Raw genomic sequence first — 17,969 nt, 5'->3', positions numbered from 1 at the left:
AAACATCATTTCCGTTTTTTTCAACTTACTTAAATAGATACCATCTTGAAGTTCCCATTGGGTGATGTCTTTATATTTGTTGCTTTCAAACTCAGTTTGTTGCTATTAATTAAATAACAAATCAGAAAATTACTTCTAAAATTATGAAAAAGCAAAAGCAAAACCCACACAACACACCTTCATGTGGTTAGTAACTGGTACCAGCACTCACAGAGCATCAAAGGGTTCTTTAAACATTGACTTTCATCAGTGACGCTGCAAGCCTTCGTCTAATCTTTCATGATTTCCCATGCAGGAACATCAAAAGGGAAAGAAGAGAATAGCACTGTTCCAAAGCAACAGTGCTCTGTGGGAAAAGTATATGTTTAGCTACAATGCATATGAAATGTAAGTGGCAAATTATTATTTACATGAGAAATATTTTAATAAACAACATCATTAGCTCCCTTTCTTTTCCTGCACGGAACAAGGATTTGTGCAGTTCAAAATCATGTCCAAAGCTCAAGGGATTTCTGGAAGAAAATGAAAAAGAATTAGAAAGTATCTAACATATAAGTCTTCAAAGCAAGAAGATCAATTTATGTTCATTTTTACTTACTGAAACACATTCTGCATATTTTATTGTTTCTGTCATCCTGTTATAATCCATCCAGAGAGTTTTCAAAGAACATTAAGTCCTACAAATAAACAAACTGTGAATGTAAGGAAGGTACAAAAATGCAACAATTAATGTCAAAAGTCATATTTGTAGGCTTTTATTACATAAAGTAATTAGGTCAGTCAATCAATTTATATTGTTTTGCCACTGAGCAAGCAGAGTTTCAGAGGACAATCCAAAAATCTTAAGTACTATGAGTTACATTTCTAACCTAATAAAAACTAAATATCTGAGCTGTTGCTGTTTTAAAGCAAATACTTTCTAGTGAATAATTTACATAATTTTGTCCTTTTGTGTTTTCTGATGTATATACTGCAGATGACTGATACCATTTCATGCTACTATTAACATATTAAAGTTGACAAAAGCAGCAAGCATTAAGAAAACTACAGTATTCTCTTTTTCGTATGTAATTCTTTTCTTACAATTAATTTCACAAGAGATTTTTTTATTTTTTAGGAGAAATCATATGACCTGAATACTATACATGCAGAACACTCAACAGAGTTATTGAAGAGGCAGCTGCCTCCCTCCCCACCAAGGAGTCCCAGCTGGGAACCAGGTTTGAACAGTTAATTTTTAGAGGGTTGGTTTTGCCCTGGAACTTAAGAACTGGACTCAGTGTTTTAAATTGCCACCAGAGCTACCATAACCTGTGTTATGGATCATACACCCGTACAAACACAGCAGATAAGAAGCTTGGGGGAGTTTGCTACATTTGATATTTGATCCTGTCATGCAAGATATTGAACTACACATAGAATACTATTTTAAAAGTTTAATGAACAAAATATTACAAAAATAGAAAAACTAAAAATGGAATGACAAAAAAATAAATAAAAGGTTTCCAGTGAACTGTTATCCTTCAGGTAGTGGTTTGACTTTTCACTGCATGTATGCCTTTGTAGGATCACAGCTGACAGCAAGGGCCCCTTTGTTCCCACAGACTGCCCAGCTCCATGGGACTACCTCTTGATTTTTCATACTTACGATGAGGAAACATGCACCAATCATCACTGCCTTGATTTTCACATCAAGATCTACTGGGACCTGGATCCCAAAGTTGGCAGTGTTGGTAAAGACATTGTTTACAAATCCAGACCAGTACTTGGAAATTTTGCCAATTGTTGACATTTCATTGAGAACTTTTACCTGCACCAATGAAAGATAGGAAAAAAAAACTAAATGTAAATAAATGTAATACGCACTGATTATATCCCCACAGAATTAATGACTGCCCCAGTATGCAGAGTATGCCATAGTTGTCAGGCTGTTCTTTTCTTCTTGTCATTGAAATGCTCTATTAGTGTCAGATTTATTTTTAGGAATGGCGCACAAGAAAGGGTCTCTCTCTTACACATTTGGAGATATCAGCATCTTCAGAGCTGATGGAAAAGTGGAGGAAGGCAATTGTGAAAATTTATACCGATTCTTCTTTCATAACAGATTTTTTTCCCCATTTTGTGTTTCTGATGTGCTCCAAGTCACAGTAGCATCACTGCTGTGGACCACTGTCCCCTACAACTGACAGATATGTTCTTGATTATGCAGCCATCTTCATGTTTCTCAGACTATACTGAAAATTGGGACATTCCCTACTGAACTCTTCTGATGTGGCTAACAACACAGAAGTACTCTTATGAATCTTTAACTAAGAGAAAGAGCTTTGTTCACATTAGAAACCTCTGTCCATGGTTTCTTCAATCATCTCCCATTCTCCCTCTCATCTCATAGATCTCCCTCTAAATATTTCAATGGCTCTTCAGAATTACTTTTCTCCTGACAAATGATGTTAAATGGATGCAGAATTGTCACTCCTGTTCAGAAAACACCTGCAGGAATCTGCACGTAGAAATCAGGAACACCAATGCACATCGTTGTAGTTCTGTTCCCAAATTATTTCAGTGTACTTAATATTTTTAAGGGTAGAATAATAGGATTTTTGAGTGAGAAATTCATTCAAAGCAGTAACCTTAAAATTCTTAACACTCATAAGTAACATACCTCAAACTCAACATCTTCAAAACAGCCACAGGTTGCATATGGGCCAATTATTTTTAGGACATCTTCTTTGCTTTCATTCTGTATAGTAAACTTAGGCAGAAAAGGGTCCCAGTTCTGTACAACGTACCCAGCTATTGTACCTGGTGGGGACTGCACTTCTAGCTATCAAACAAAGCAAAACAAAATCTTGTAAACTAGCTTTATATTAGTGTATTTTTCCATAATACTGTATCATTTAGATAACTGCAAAATATTTATTTACTGAACGTAATTATGTATCATTTTACTGAACCATGAACTGGATATCTAATGGCTGTCTAATGGTGTTTTTAAATACAGTGAACAATGCAAACCTCAAAAGCTGCACCAGAAGCTAACATCAATGTGAGATTTGAGAAAGGTCATATAATGTAATACGAAAGTATTGTAATCAGCAAGTATCCTATAGGCTTTTTTATGAAGTAATTGTGCTACCCAAGGACCTTTTTTTTCTAAAATCCTGATGCAGAACCAATAAAATAGGTAGGTGAGTCACTCTATAAAACATTTTCATAAAATAAGAAAGATGCATGAGTAGGAGAAAAATGGAATGGAAAAATCTGATTCTGTGTTTTTCACTCAAAGAAGCTTTTTTTTTTTCTGCAATTTCCAAGAAATATATAGCCCTGAAGAGGCAGACCCATGGCACAATGCATCGGCTTTCTTGTATCTGCCTCCCAATCACACCCACGCACTGACGGCTACAGGAATTTTTCCTCTTTCCCACACTGGGCTTGCAGTGAGTGACATACACCTGTAGCACTAACAGATGTTAGTCTGATCAGGGCAAGCAGTGTTTTAGGGCATTACCTAACTGGAGAAATCTGTATCGTCAGATATAAGGGTCTATTTGGGATGCCCATGAGGGAAGAAGCATGCTGGGAGCATCACATGTAAAAGGATCTTTTTTGCCAATAATTGCTTCTAAATGAAGGTAAGAATGGTCTTTAAAGGAAGTGAGAACATAGCCCGGTAGCCACTATAAGGTTTTTATTCTCCTCCCACTTGTAATGTTGCCTGGGCACACGCAGAGGTGAGAACAGAAGCTGCCCTCCGCACAGCCTGGGGCTGGGATGTGGCTGGGAATTCCTTCCTGCCATCCTCACTGAGGTCGCACAAAGCTTAATTAATGCTGAGCACATGCAGTGAGATGCTCGGACAAAAGGCAATTAGGCAGCACTCACCTCTTGCAGGAAGCAGGGGAACCAGCAGCTGTTGCATCTCAAGGGTCTATTCACTGTAATCACTTCTCGGCCTGAGTTATCAGCGATCCTTATGGTGAAAGACCTTATAGGCGAACACAAGTTACGATCAAAGCAACCATTTTCTTCCACTGCAAAGTAAACTCTTTGTCCCAAATGGTTTTTTATCTCATATTTGCTGCAGGTCTCTGTGCCAAGTATGGCTAATAAAGCAAAACAAGTCGGATGTTACCGTAGCGTAATGTTAGAATTAGAGGTAGCCTCTGCCAAGACTCACCAAATTCAGCTTTGCATACAAGTTTACAGCTTCAGTCTTCTCTGCAGTATATATTCTAAAATCTATGAACAGAGACTGTTTAAAAAAATGTTTTGAAATTACACAAAGTACAATAATAATGAAATAATAATGTCAACTCTGTATTTTGAAAGAACATTTAGTTCAAAGACTTTGGTTTGCTGTACACTGAAGTATAGATCACAAAACAGAATTCATGTCCTGAGTTTTGGTTTTGGCTTCTTCTTTGTAACCTGTGAAGAATAATGATATGAGGCTATCCCTCTTCAGTGACAACTTGCACTCAGAGAGGTACCCAAGAATCAGGTCAAAAACATTTCAAGTGGGAGAAACGCATTTAAAAATGGTTTACTTGTAGAACTTGAAACTTCGAAATTTTGAGGAACTATGTAAATAAAATTATGCTTCATTTTGTTTTTTGACCTTTCTTTCTCTATTCACTTGTAGTATGTTAGTTGTTATTAAGGACAACAACCATCTTTCCAATCCATGGAAAAAATTCATCTTTAATACCTTTGAGAGAGGGGTTTTAGGGCTGAAGCAGAGGCTCTTTGTGATCCTCCTTTCCTCATTTCACCATACTACCACCACATTAGAGGCCTGACGCAAAGTCAGCAGAAGGCTTTGCAATGACTCCAGCAAGATGGGGAGAAGACTTGAAAGCCCTTTGGAGATATCTGTGTACCAGCACTGTTAGAGCGTGATAAGGATTGCACCATACCTTCAAGGAGCTCCACCTGCTGATGAATAATTATCCGGTCCAGCTGTTTAAAAATAAAAAACAAAAAACAAGGTAGTGAGTGTTGGAAGGGCCTACAGCTGCCAGCGATCACCTGCCCATTTATATTTCTTTCCCTTCAGAGTTCCCCAGAGAAGTCCTCACTGCCTGAAACTGTCCTCATCTATGAACTGGTTACAAATGTAGGAGAAAAACTCTTTGCCATGACACCCAGCTTTTCTGTGCTTATTGTCCCTCTGCCATACTCTGCTTTAGAAAACAATCACTGGTATTACAAAGCCTTAATTTCAGTCTACCTTGATTTCAGCCCACCTTCCAGTTTTATGTGACTTTTTGTGCATGTTTTACCTGACATGTTAGGTATTGCTAGTTCCTTCTACTCAAAACCCTGGTAGGTATCAGAAACCTGACACAGGGTTTTGCCATTACTCACAGCTGAAGTCAAAAAGCATGTGGCAGACTTCTGAGACCAGCATGTCACAGTTCTCTGGCATTTGTATATTTTACGATTGACAAATCTTACCCGGTACACATTCCAACTGTTGCAGCCATTTATCAATTCCAGTCATCTCCTGCAGCTAGTGCAGGCAGCAAAGAAAAACTGGTAGGAGAGAAACTTCTGTATCCCTTTCATTAATCTCTAAAATGTGCATGCTAGAAATAATAAAAAATATTTGGACTTAAAAATCTTCTCCCAAGAATCTTTGCTGTTTGTCATTTAAATTTCATGAGATATGAGAAGCCTTGGAGCTCATGGGAAGTTGGTACTGAGCTCTGCTGATGAAAAATGAATAAACAGGTTAAAGATGGCAGGGCTATTTTAAAATTTTAGTATTGATTTAATATGGATTCCTTTCCTCCACATAGATTTTCACAGGGAAAAGAAAAATAATGAGCCTGTATTGTTAAAAGCTTTGAGTGATTTTGCTCTGTGTATTAGTTTGTTGTGTCCCAGGCAGAGGCCATATTTAGACAACACAGCAGTACCACTTGTTAGGCTTGTTTGTTTTGCCTTGTTTCTGCAAGACAGCCATTCTGATGCATCTTTTATTGGGACACTTGTGGATTAAGGGAATTCTGCACTGCATTTGAAAGCATCCAAAGCCCTTTGGTTTACATGGGTCTCGGTCCTCTTGAGCTCAGATGTGTTTAAATTCCTTATACACAGCTTATTGTCAGAATTTAGTTTTGTCAGTATTAAATTTACATCTGATCAGTCTAACAAAATCTGAACAAAGAAACTTCTTACAAAATTCGTTAAGCCTGGATAGTGGCACAACACAATGTTGAGCTTCTTGGAAAATTCATCTCAGGTCTCTTCCATCTATTCCTGCTCTGGGCAAAGGTTTCCTTGACCTTTGGGATAGACACTGCACAATTCCAAGAACTATGGCTGTGATCTGGAAGTTAATCATGGTTTTTGGGTAACCTGTCTTGTAGAAAAGTGTTTAGAGTGTCACTTTTGTGGTAATTACAGAAAGTCATGGTATCAGTGTACCAGGGCAGAAGCGGTATATTGCCAGTCTCTGAAGCGCTTTGAACAGCCAAGTGCATTGCTCCACAGCCTGGCTGGCTTCAGGTGTGTATTTCCAGAGGGAAATACTTCTTTCTGGCTTTAATGAGACAGATATTTTCTTTTCCTCTCACCCATCACTACATGCTGGGCCCTTGAGTTCCTGTTTTGTATAAGACTGTGGGGATCTCACAGCAAGTACAAGTAGCATCCCGCACCAGAACATTCTGCAACGCATGGAAACACTAGCTGTGGTATACACCAATAATCCAGAGGAGGGGAGGTTTGAATCTCTAAATAGACCTAAATACAAGAGAGCAGAGGACTGGATTACTTCAAAAAAAAATTCATCTAGAAAAGTAGAATCAATAGAATGAGGGAGAAGGGAGAGTTGTTCTCCTTCCACAGCTTCCCTGGCCAGCAGGAGGGACAGTGAGGGCCAGGCTGACCACATCCTCTCACAAATGCAGCATCACGGGCAGTGACACAGCAGACATGGACCCACGAGTCGTCCTTGGACCTCCCTTATTCCAGCAGATTGGATTCAAAGCTTGAATCAGTAACAAAAATCCTAGTGAGCAGAAATCTTCAGTGCAACACAAAGAGGTGCAATCGCCGTTTTGTTGTTACTGTCCCCTAGCCCTTACTCCAGGGGATGCTGTCAGACCACGTTAACAGCCAGACCTGACCTTGGAGAAGCTGAACCTCGGTGAAAATTGCTTAACACTCTTCAGCCACTCTCCAGCAAGCAGATGTAATTTTTTTTTTCTCTTACACAATGAAAATCCTTAACAGAAAACCTGCAGTGGGTTGCTCAGGGGCAACATGGTTGTGTCAGGAAGCCAGGCTGGCTCAGCATTGCATACCCTCTTTACTCTCTTCAGACAGCAGAGCAAATTGAGAATAATTAGGAAGGGCTGCAGCACAGGCACATGGTTATTAGGCTGAGAACAAGCGTGAATGAAGTCTTGAGTTCTAGTTATAGTTCTGACAGCTCCTTGCTCTTTTGTCTTTGTGTCAGATGTAAAGCTTCTGTAAAATGGAGAACTAGAATGTGCTTGCCCACATTGTACAGCTAAAGCTGAGGTGTAATTCATGTTCATGCAGAAGACTGAATATGTAACTTGGCAAGTATTTACTATCACAATCACTTTTTGACTAAAAAATGTAGCTCGACAGTCTGTGAACAAACGCTTCTGTAATTGACAACACATATCATTTTGTGCACAGGCACCATGAAATGAAAATCGTTACTCCACATGAAAGATGATTTCTGAAGGGCCTCCTCGTTTTGTTAGCTATCTAAGTGGCTTAGGATCCAAATATAAAATGCATTCAGTTTCTGCTTCTAAACCAAGCTACAGACAAGCATATTTGAAATAGAGCCCTCAAGTGAAACAAGCATTTCTCAGCACTACCAAAGCACAAACACAGCAGAAGTGTGTGCATTGGAATCACCGTCATCTGACTACACTGTGGGCCTGATTCTGCCCCCTGCCACACCAGCTGGGATGCATGAAGTGTTACTCAGTGTATGTAAGATTGACGGTATCTGGCCATTTGTGAAATGCAAACTGGAGACAGTGTCAAAGCAGTAGCCAGGGGTGGACCTCCAAAAAAAAAAGAAATCAGGAAAAGATGAAACTTTTGGAACTGATCTGCTGAAGCTATGGAGCTGCAGACCACCACTGATCGGAACTCCAGGAACTGTGTGGTTTCACAGAGCAAGGTGAACAGGTGCACATTTAGCACCAGGACTAAGATGTCTTTACCATTCCCTTTCCCTCCCCTGCCTGTGAATTTAGCTTCCATCTCCATGCAATTCTCTGCCTTTGGCACTAGCCCTTTCCTTCCCCACAGCCCAAAACAGAGTGGGTGCGGGTCTGCAGCTGCCCAGGCTTTCACTCACTGAGTCATCCCCTTGGGAGCTGGCTTTCCCAGGACCCTCCCTCTAACCTTGAGGGCACTGTCCCGGTGGGCACAAGGAATTTGCTCAGAAGACCTGCATGTTCCCAAAAGGATGGAATGTGACAGTTCCTTTTGCACACTGCTTGTTTTCATCAACCAGACTAGTTTTGAGGTCAACCGGAGTTTGGCAGTGGTTTCCCTGGGAGTGAGCTCTTAAGGAGCTGGAAGGAAACTGGGCGGGACAATGAGAGGGATAAAAGTTATGATCAGGAAAAAGCAAGTCCTAGAGACAGGAAAATCATGTTTGGGGGGCAAAGTGAACTACACACACAACAAATGTTTTTCAATAAAAATGAATGGCAGCAATGAAGGAAGAGCTTATTAGTCCTATGCTCCTTATTTCATAATAATATCAGACAACCAAAAAGCTTCCCCTTCTCCAACTCCCCCTCCACAAGAAAAAAAAAAAAAAGAACACTCCCCCACCCCCCAAATTTATCTGTCCATGATGAAAACAGAACAGTTCTAGCATTTGGAAATATTCAGGACCTGATTCAGGTACTCCAGACCAGGTGGCAAGTTATGAGCATGCGATGTTTGCTTCCAGAGGCTTATGGGTTCAACAGGATTATCTTGTTCAGGAAGGCCAGAAGAACCAGGGAGGTAATCCTTAAAGATTGGGTTTGTTTGTCGTTGAGATTCTGCAGGAGGAGAAAATAAATTAAAAAAAATCAGAAACGAACAGCGTCGAACAGCAGCTAGTTGCTCAGATCCAAACTGGGACACTAGTGTCACATTCTGCCTGGGACTATGTCAGCATTTTAGTTCAGATGAAGAGCAAGGATCTGAAGCGAATCTCCTGATGCTCCCTCACTTCCAGCACTCCGGTTCACCCTACAAAGCTGTCTTGGAGCTTGCAAACTGAGATCCCTTCAGATGAAACTAAACCCAGAGATGCTGGGACAGTTCATCCATGGGACAAGGCTGGAGCTGAGCCATGCTCACACATGGAGTGGCCGTGGGCTCCTGAGCATGGGCTGCTCGGCACTGCTCCCGCTGTGCTGATGTCCACCCAGCTACCTGTCAGGGCTGGTTTCCCTTCCAGCATCTTAAGGGCATGCATGTTTTCTCTTTAATTAGAGATAAACTTTCCAGGGATCTCATATTCCCCATGCTACATGTTACAGCTGTGGTATGAAAAGTCTACAGCTTCTTCCAGTGCATTATTCATTAATCTTAACAGGAGATCAGATACTGGTAAGCTGCATTTTCTGGTCTGCTGTTGCAAACCCTTCTTTTAGGACACAATGCTGGTTACCCTGACTAGTGCTGCTGGAGGTAACGTGAGCATTTACTGTTACTGGCACCTCTGTGCATCAATCTACTCATATACACAGGCATCTTCTCTCTCCGTGCAGCAAGCTCCTTGGCCATTTGATTCTGCACTCCCATCGGTTTCACTATCAGCATCTTTCCACAGCCTTCAGTAACACTAGCTCTGCTGGAACAAGCAAGAGCAGCTGAAGCTCTCAGCACGTATATTGCAAGTCCTCGTATTAAACTGAGCCCCCGTGCTTCAGCAAGAAAGCAGTCTCCAGACTGATCATTTTTATCTCCTGCATAACAATACCTGGGCACAATGAGGCCTGAGATCTAGAAGGAACTTGGGCTTTAGGTCTGAAGATCTATTTTGCAGGTGTGGGTTTAAATGAGATCCTTTAGCTTTATTTGAACCCAGTGTGGCTGATTCATCGTTTAATCATATTTTGATCTTAATTTGCCTTCGCAGCCACTGCTTTCCTTCAAAGTCTGAGACCACATGAAGAAGAAGCAACCCCTTTGAATTTGTAGCTGGCTTTTAAAAATGTATAACTGGGTGATAAATATTTTATATGCTCTTCTGCATCATTTTACCTCACAGGGTTCTGTTACTGCCATAACTCTTGTTGTTACATGAAATGCCATGAAGTGGTCAAGTGTTTGTGTTATTCTTGGATAATAAAGAGAAAAAAGACAACAAATTGCAGTTCTACCAGTCAAATTTTAAGCTATACAAAAATCAAACAGTAAATACCTTAAATATTGATGACAACCTAAGCTACTCTGAGGCTCTGTCTATTTTTTTGTGGTTCTTTCCTATTTCATTTATGGTATGGGGGAACTTAAAAGTTACCACATGATACAGTGAGCATTCCATACAATTATAATGTAGGGAGCTACTGGCTCCTAACAGAAGCATATTATCAACTTCCTTCATTATGAAACTATTTTACACAACATGAATATTTTGTTGCTTCTGTTAATTGTTATACATTAAAATACACATAACCAGATCTCTTTTATATGGCTAAAAACAAGCAAAATGTATACTCCTCAGGGAAAAATGTATATTCCAATAGTACAACAATGCCCTTAAATCTGTCTGCTGCTGTATAAATTCAAACACTGAAAATGCTGAATGTCTTAAGTATGTTGTGGGGGGGAATGAGGATGGTAAACATTTGGCAAACACACAGACATTGCTGGAGCTCCCTGGGCCAGCATCTGCCTCCATACGTAACACCAGGGTGACCTCTATGGGGTTGCATTCACATTAAGAAAAAACAGATTTGTGTCTTTCTGCTTAGTTTTAGTATTTGTCAGAATAGAAAAAATGAATTTTGATGGCTTGTTAGATCAGCATACTACTGAATACCCAATGGGCTCCAGCTCAAAGACAATACATGACAAAAATGAACACAGATAGAAGTAATCTGGTTAAATTCAGTTCTCCTTCAGATATTTATTTTCCTATATTACTCTGGGCAGTTTTGAAAGTGAAAGGCATTTGCTGATTTTGTATTTTCAAAGTGGAATAGGAAAGAATAGTGCAAAAATCTGTGTTAATCTTGGATCAGTACATGTCTTTCCATACAGCCTATACTGACAGGTTTAAACACAAACATACAAACACACCATTTTCTGACTGAATGCACATGCTAACATTTTGTAACATATATTATTCAAATAACATTCCAGTATAGATTTTAGCCTCCTCAGGAGCCTCTTGAATGCTGAAAAATTAAAGGAAGCCAAAACAACCGTGCTTTGGCTGCTGTGGTTTTAGCCTGAAACTCTCATTTCATCAGACTGCTGATTGCTGGAAACGTACGAGACTGTAGTTTTCTATAAACATGATCTAAAAATACAGACTATAGATGCACTTACCTTGAGAGGCCATGAAGCTTCCTGAGTTACTTCTTCAAAGGAAGGCAGGTTAAAAGAAAAGGCTTTTCTTGTTGCAGCAAAGAAAAAAAGAGCACAGCATGCACAAAACTTCAGAAGGTGTCTGTGTACTTCATATCAGCTTACAAAGAACTGGAGGAAATGTATTGCCTTTTTCATGTTCCAGAACACTGCATTTTATGTCGATGGACAACAGGGGGAGATGATGCTAACAAACACGAAAAACATTATTCATTTCAAGTCATTTGCACCAATGGAAAGAGGAAGTGTTTTGTGCATACAAAGAGACAAAACTTCAACATACTCACCAGGTAACTGAATGCTTTAGACCTAAAATTCCACTTTATAATGTATGTATATATTCCGTGACTATACAAATTCTGTCTTTATAATTCAATATTTATGTTTCTGTTTCTGCAGGTATCCAGCAAGGACAGGGGAGCTAACTACCTGCATTTCCCTACTGCTGACCCTCAGTCATCAAACCCCATGCTCAGAGCATGGGGAGCTACCTGGGCTTTCTCTCTGCGCTCCACTGGTCGGGCATCACTGTCCCCTGCAAGGGACATCACTGAGCCCCAGGAAAGGACCCTGTGCCGGCCCCTCCACAGCCCCTTGACATGCGGGGCTCTGCTGCTGATCCCTGTGAGGTGTTCAGACTGCATGGGCGAATTAAAACTCGCTGTCTGTGCTCTGCTCCGGATGAGTACAGTCCAGTCCAAAAAGTACCACGCATAATTACCCGCATTGCACTGAGCGGAAGGGAGGAGGAGGGAGAGTAACCTTGACTTACCAGCTCATATTTCCACCTCAAGTGCCCAAGTCGCCATGGAGATCACGCACGTGTGAGCCGCAGACAGATATGATGCATGGCTGCAAAAATGGCAGGGCCTGAGCAGAGGGCGCAGAGGATCAGGGTGAGGTGCTGGGGACCATTTTCTATCCTGTTACTGCAGGTCCTATCGGTTTGAAACGGCCTGTAGGGGCACATCCGGGCAGATTTAACTCCAGAGGGTACAGCTGAGGAAGATACGGACAAGGAAGAATCCATGAAAGAAGAATGCAGAGAAACCCTAATAATAATAATAATAATAATAATAATAATACAAACACGGAACCCATTTTTTATTGACTGTATTAGTAAATTCAAATCCCACGGGTCTCCCAGTGAAACATGTGAAAATCTGGCTGTGCAAAACCTCCCCGCACTTTGTCGTTGCACACTTGGGAAGTCACTGGGCAGTGCAGCCCTACCCAGCTGATCCCGGCTGGGCTCACCCCTTGGAAACACAGCGTGGAGGGAGAAGGCAGCCCACAGACAAAGGAACTTTGGCTACTGAAAAATGCCACACTAAACAAATCCCTCCAGACTGGGAAGAAGTTTGACATCACTGGAAAGAAAGATTAGGAATGACTAAAAGTTTTTTGCTTCCTTTCTCCTTGTCAAAGATGTGCTTCTTCAGAGCGAGGATCTAACCTGGGGAGCAGACACAAAGCTTAAACAAGCTTCCTGAAGAAGAAAGGGAGAGAGAAAGCACTGGGAAAATATCGTAAACATAACTTTGAAAACAATGGATAGAAAATTTCAAAAAGCAACTCAGATACAGCACTAACCCAGCTTTGAAAATGAAAAAAGACTTGCTTTACCTCCCATAAAACCAAAAAAAAAAAAAAAAAAACAGTACTTCTGTCAACACATAAAGCAAGTGTGGTGCAGTAAGAAAAACGTGCCTAAAACAGACAAAACACACACTTAGAGATATATGCTGAAGGAAAAGCTTTCAAACATTTGCAGAGCATTTTGTGAGAACTCCAACCAGCTCTCTGGCTAGTCCTTGCCATCCCCAACCCCTGCTTGTAGGGGCCTGGGGCAGCCCAGCCCAGTCGTGGGAGCCCTCTGCTTTGCCCACCGCAGCCAGTAGCAGCCAGCTCCCGGTGCCAGGCAGCGGGCAGGAGGGCAGCAGGGTGGCTGGGCTGCCCCAGCACGGGCACAGGGAGGAGCTGCCGAGGCTGCTTCCAGAGCACGGGCTCCCTCTAGAAGCTGGAGCCGCCGTGGTGGCACAGGCAGGTCCACGCGCGGGCAGGGACCAGGCTTCGTTGTTCTGCTGCTCATGAAATAAACATTTCCCTGAAGCAGTTCTGCCCCAAAGAACTAATTTCATGGCATTATTTACAAAATTGCAGTAAACAGGTAATAGAAAGATATAAAGTGTGGCTCGAAGTGCGTTTTATGTTTTTCCGTTTCTTTCACAAATTTCCATATCTTTCACAATGTCCCCTCTTACCACATTGTTGTTGTTTGTTTGTTTTTTTTTTTTTTTTTTTTTTTTTGTTGTTGAAACAATCGTTTTAGTAGATTACATCAAGGGATTTCTGCAGGAATTGAAAACAACTTTTGCATTGAGATAGGTCTTTACAATTAAAATTATGTGTTTAACGGTTTATTTCTTCTCAATTTATCTTTTTATTAAGTACTCACATATTGGTCAGAAACTGCTCCAGCTGTGATTAAAGGCAGCCTCACTAAGGACTGCAGCAACAGAAGACTTATTTATCATATTTATACACAAACGCAAGCATCCTTTGGTGCTATTTAAAAATACATACAGAAAAACTACAAACAAGGGAGGAACATTTAAAGAATTATATATAACTATTTCTAGACAACTTTTAAGGACAAGCAGAACGGCAGCACCCAAATTCTGCCAAGACACTGAGCTGGGAACCTTTGCCCCCTGTTGAAGGCTTCAGGGCTCACTGCCTACATTTGCTTCATTACTAGGACAGAACACTAACACTGAGCCTGCTCCCTTCCTCTGTATTAAGTTGCTTGACACCTGTAACATGTTTGCAGGTATTAATAATTTGTGTGTAACAGAAACTGAGTGTGTGTATGTGCATTCCCTTTAACTGAAAAATAAATTTGCTCCATCCCATGCTGTAAAGTTTATAAAGATTGATGAACAAATCATTGGAAGTTGCAAGTTAGCACCTTGGTAGATCTATTAAAATCAAAGAGGCTTTGAGATCAGGGCAAGCACTGCTTGGCTGGAGGAATTTATATGTCTAGACACCTTCCTAATTTTTTTCTTTAAAATTTGCTTATCAAGAAGGAAATATAGTATATTTAGCTTTTAATGCCTTAATATCTAATTATTTTTGTTTGGTTTTACTAGAAGAGGTGTTGGATCAGGTAATGGTTCCCCTTAGGTCATTATTTACCTGTTTCTGTCCTGCAGTTAGCACAGGTATGTATGGTATTTATCACAAAGTAATTGTTTCTGTTGTACAAAAAAATGTTGCTTTCATACTGCATCCCATATTAATAAGAAACTTTCAGAAGCTTTCAGTTCATTAGACTGCCACACATTTATACTATTGTAGTTGTGACACTGTGCATTTCAGGCCAACCATTTGCTTATATTGAATATTTCAACAATTGTCTTCCTTGCACTCATTATCAGTATTTGATGTAAAAGAAAAACAGACAACTCTTTTCTATAACCACCTCATCTCCAGAAACGCAGAGATCCATCCCTATGTTTGTGTCATAAGCTGACACAAACACCTTTACAATTAATGGGTATATATTACACAAAGTACTGCAGCCTGTAGGAAACATGTCCACGGACTAAGACGTCATTGTCTCAGACAGCGCAGAGCCAAAACACACATGTCCCTCCTGAAAGTCTAGAGTCTTAGTCAACCAGGTGGGTCCATAGAGAAAAGATACCGTATCGCTTAATGTAGATGCTGCTTTTCTACAGCCTAATCGCTCTTAGTTTCTTCACTGGCTTTGAAAATTCATTAGGTAAAATCAGAGCTGTTGTTATCAGAAAACACTGTATATTTTGGATGCTTTTGTGTGGGGAGGACCAGGAGATTGCCTTAAAAACACTGACTGAACTACATCACTAACACAGCCACCCCCAGCTGACCACAGTATTTGCCATCATATGACACTTTCCAGCAATGAAAGACGTTTCATTAAGGTGCAGTAAATTTTGGCAGTCATTATGATGATTGCCTGATGGTTGGTTTTTCTAGTTCCATTTGTCATACAAACCAGCATTGCTTCATTACTCCGGCAGGCTGCTGGAGTGATTGTTCAAAAATTAACCTCTGGAAGCACAGACCCAGTGACATAGAGGTGAACAGTTTTGTGCTCCTTTAGAGCACATTAGGTGAACAGTCCTGGCACCCCCATGAAGGTAAAATCAAAATTATCAGTTGATCTCCTCTGCATTTTTGGAAGTCACCATTCAATATTCTAATTCCAACTTCAAACTAAATAAATGGGGGAAGGGGGGGGGGGGGGGGGGAACTAGAGAAGAGAAATGGATAAGATAACCACAAGATTTAATGACATAATGGTAACTCTATTAGGACATCAAAATTAATTTCGGTTTCCCCGAGGTACCTTATTTTAATTAACAAATCCACGATCCTGCTCTATTAATTAGCATACTGAAAGAATAATAAGTTTCAGATGAGCTTAACTCTACTAAAGCTTTTCAACCCATAAAATAAGTAAAATAAAATAAAAGGAATTAAGGATCTCATTCCAATTTGTTTTCTCCATTTAGCAGCAAGATTTAGAAATTTTACCCAATGCTACAGCAGAACTATTACACATATTTTAAAATTTGAAAACATTTGGGTTTTGCATTTATTGTGTTTCAGACACGCTACTTATTGAAGGGATGACACTGGCCTGCTTACCAAGAAAAATAATTCTTAGAGGATACTGGCTAATTTTATTTTCCATACTATTTACTACTATTAAAACTGACGACCCATGGGATAACACACGGACTTTTAAATATCCTTATGCACTGCTGGTTTTCCAACAAACCTGCAAAACAGTACTTAACTCATGAGCATCCCATTGTGACAAATCAAAATCTAGGGATGTATCTGGAACACAAGCTTCTCAGAAAGTGTTGTGCACCTTGGTTTACCTGAACTATTCAGTGGTCACCAAGTGCCTGACACGCTACTGGTCAAGTCACATTTTTCTAGTCTGCTCAAAGCAGCACTAGATCTGGAGAGCTGAATCTTTTTTTCCCAAATTTGTTTCCTGTTCCTCTCTCCTTGTATCACAGTTCATTCACTTGTGAAAAATCACAGAAAAATTTTTGAATTTGTTCTACAGTTGCCAGAAGTGACAGATTTGTACTTTAAATAATTGCCAAGCATTTTGCAGATTCCCCATTAAGTAAAACAAGAAGAGAGAAGAAAATATTAGCAAGCTGCCAAAGGTTTAGGTTAGCAAAATAAGCTAAGGAGAAAACTTCTACGTAGATGAAATTGATGCTCATTGTTTCAGAACCATTTGTCCTATACAGACACAGCCTGTTTCTTTGACCTAGCACCATATGCAAGCAAACCAGAGTGAGAGGCCAGTAGGAAGATATGCATGCACAATTTGGCTTTAAAGATTTCAAGCTGACAGGTTGAGTATTTTCTGTACTTCACTGAAGAACAAAAGTCACAACAGTTACTGAATAAAAGAGAAAAATAGCATTAATAGAACATGTAGAAAAAGTTGAGCAATTGAAAAATAAGGGAAAACACGTGAACTTCACTAGTACAGTTGCCAGCTCTGTCACTGCACAGAGTTCCTCTCTTCCAGCCATCGTGGCAGGAATAGCTCCATGCCCATAACAAGGTGCTTGGACCCTTAAAATTGTTCCTGCTCTTTGTCTCAGTTGCTTTGGGTATGTCTTGGGCTGCCGCATTTCCTACATCCCCTTCATGGGATCCCCAGTGACAACCTGGTGCTGCGCTGCTGCTGCCGCACACAGGGGAATGACATAGAGTCTCTCTGAAGGCAGTCAGAGCATGGAGAGCTCATTATCACAGACAACAACTTTTTGAAAGAATGGCTAAAGCCCTTAGCTATGTTTACTTTATTTTTGTGATGGCATTTTCAGCTCCCTTCCATCTCCACAAGGTCCCCTGAGGAAGCCTAGTTCGCAGGTTCCTCTTGTATCTGGAGTTTTCCCTCAGCCACCTCACAGCAAGCATTGTTTGTGTTTATTTTCAACACATTTGTGTGCCAGGTACATTAAAGGAATTCTTTCCTCAGAAAAAAAATGATTAACACCCTATTATCATTGTCCTTTTCTAAAGGCTTTGTAACGCCTTTGATAGTTTACTCAGAAGAAACATAATAGTTAACAGAGACAAAATTTGCATCAAGGAAACAGGGCAGTCCTTTCAGAGGCTCATCATTATTGTTTTTTCTTCCTGTAACAACCTTAAACATGGAAGACAGAGACCATGGAGGAAGTGAACTTCTTCACTACTTGCTGTAGTTTTGAATGAGGGTTCCAATTTCTCAGGACTGAGATTTTTGCTATGGTGGGGATTGGCACAGATGG

At 40.4% G+C, this 17,969-nt stretch overlaps 1 protein-coding gene across 3 annotated transcripts; it reads right to left on the bottom strand.

Annotated features, from left to right (window-relative positions):
• Positions 1 to 411: 411 nt before the first annotated feature.
• Positions 412 to 12,599, bottom strand: PLSCR5 (phospholipid scramblase family member 5). 3 transcript variants are annotated; one of them, XM_040567421.1, is made up of 9 exons: positions 12,377 to 12,599; positions 11,566 to 11,791; positions 8,908 to 9,059; positions 4,920 to 4,962; positions 3,886 to 4,106; positions 2,663 to 2,824; positions 1,649 to 1,810; positions 599 to 677; positions 412 to 512 (listed from the first exon to the last, which is right to left on the bottom strand). In XM_040567421.1, exons 2-8 carry the CDS (start codon positions 11,576 to 11,578, stop codon positions 639 to 641), a joined length of 792 nt encoding a protein of 263 aa, XP_040423355.1. In that variant the 5' UTR covers positions 11,579 to 11,791; positions 12,377 to 12,599; the 3' UTR covers positions 412 to 512; positions 599 to 638. The 3 variants fall into 3 exon arrangements, with proteins under 3 accessions (XP_040423355.1, XP_040423357.1, XP_040423356.1); XM_040567423.1 differs by lacking the exon at positions 1,649 to 1,810; XM_040567422.1 differs by lacking the exon at positions 12,377 to 12,599 and having other exon boundaries at positions 11,566 to 11,919.
• Positions 12,600 to 17,969: the final 5,370 nt, after the last annotated feature.

The sequence above is a fragment of the Cygnus olor genome, chromosome 9, assembly GCF_009769625.2.
Source record: "Cygnus olor isolate bCygOlo1 chromosome 9, bCygOlo1.pri.v2, whole genome shotgun sequence".
In the NCBI taxonomy this organism is placed as follows: Eukaryota; Metazoa; Chordata; class Aves; order Anseriformes; family Anatidae; genus Cygnus; species Cygnus olor.
This window is presented reverse-complemented; position numbering and strand designations above follow the sequence as displayed.

What these genes read in the sequence shown, in the direction of transcription:
- PLSCR5 (XM_040567421.1), bottom strand. An exon ending in GCAGGTGGAGCTCCTTGAAG is followed by an intron (nt 4,107 to 4,919) that starts GTATGGTGCAAT and finishes TTGCTTTATTAG; the next exon opens with CCATACTTGGCACAGAGACC. An exon ending in TCCCCTGCTTCCTGCAAGAG is followed by an intron (nt 2,825 to 3,885) that starts GTGAGTGCTGCC and finishes TTTGTTTGATAG; the next exon opens with CTAGAAGTGCAGTCCCCACC.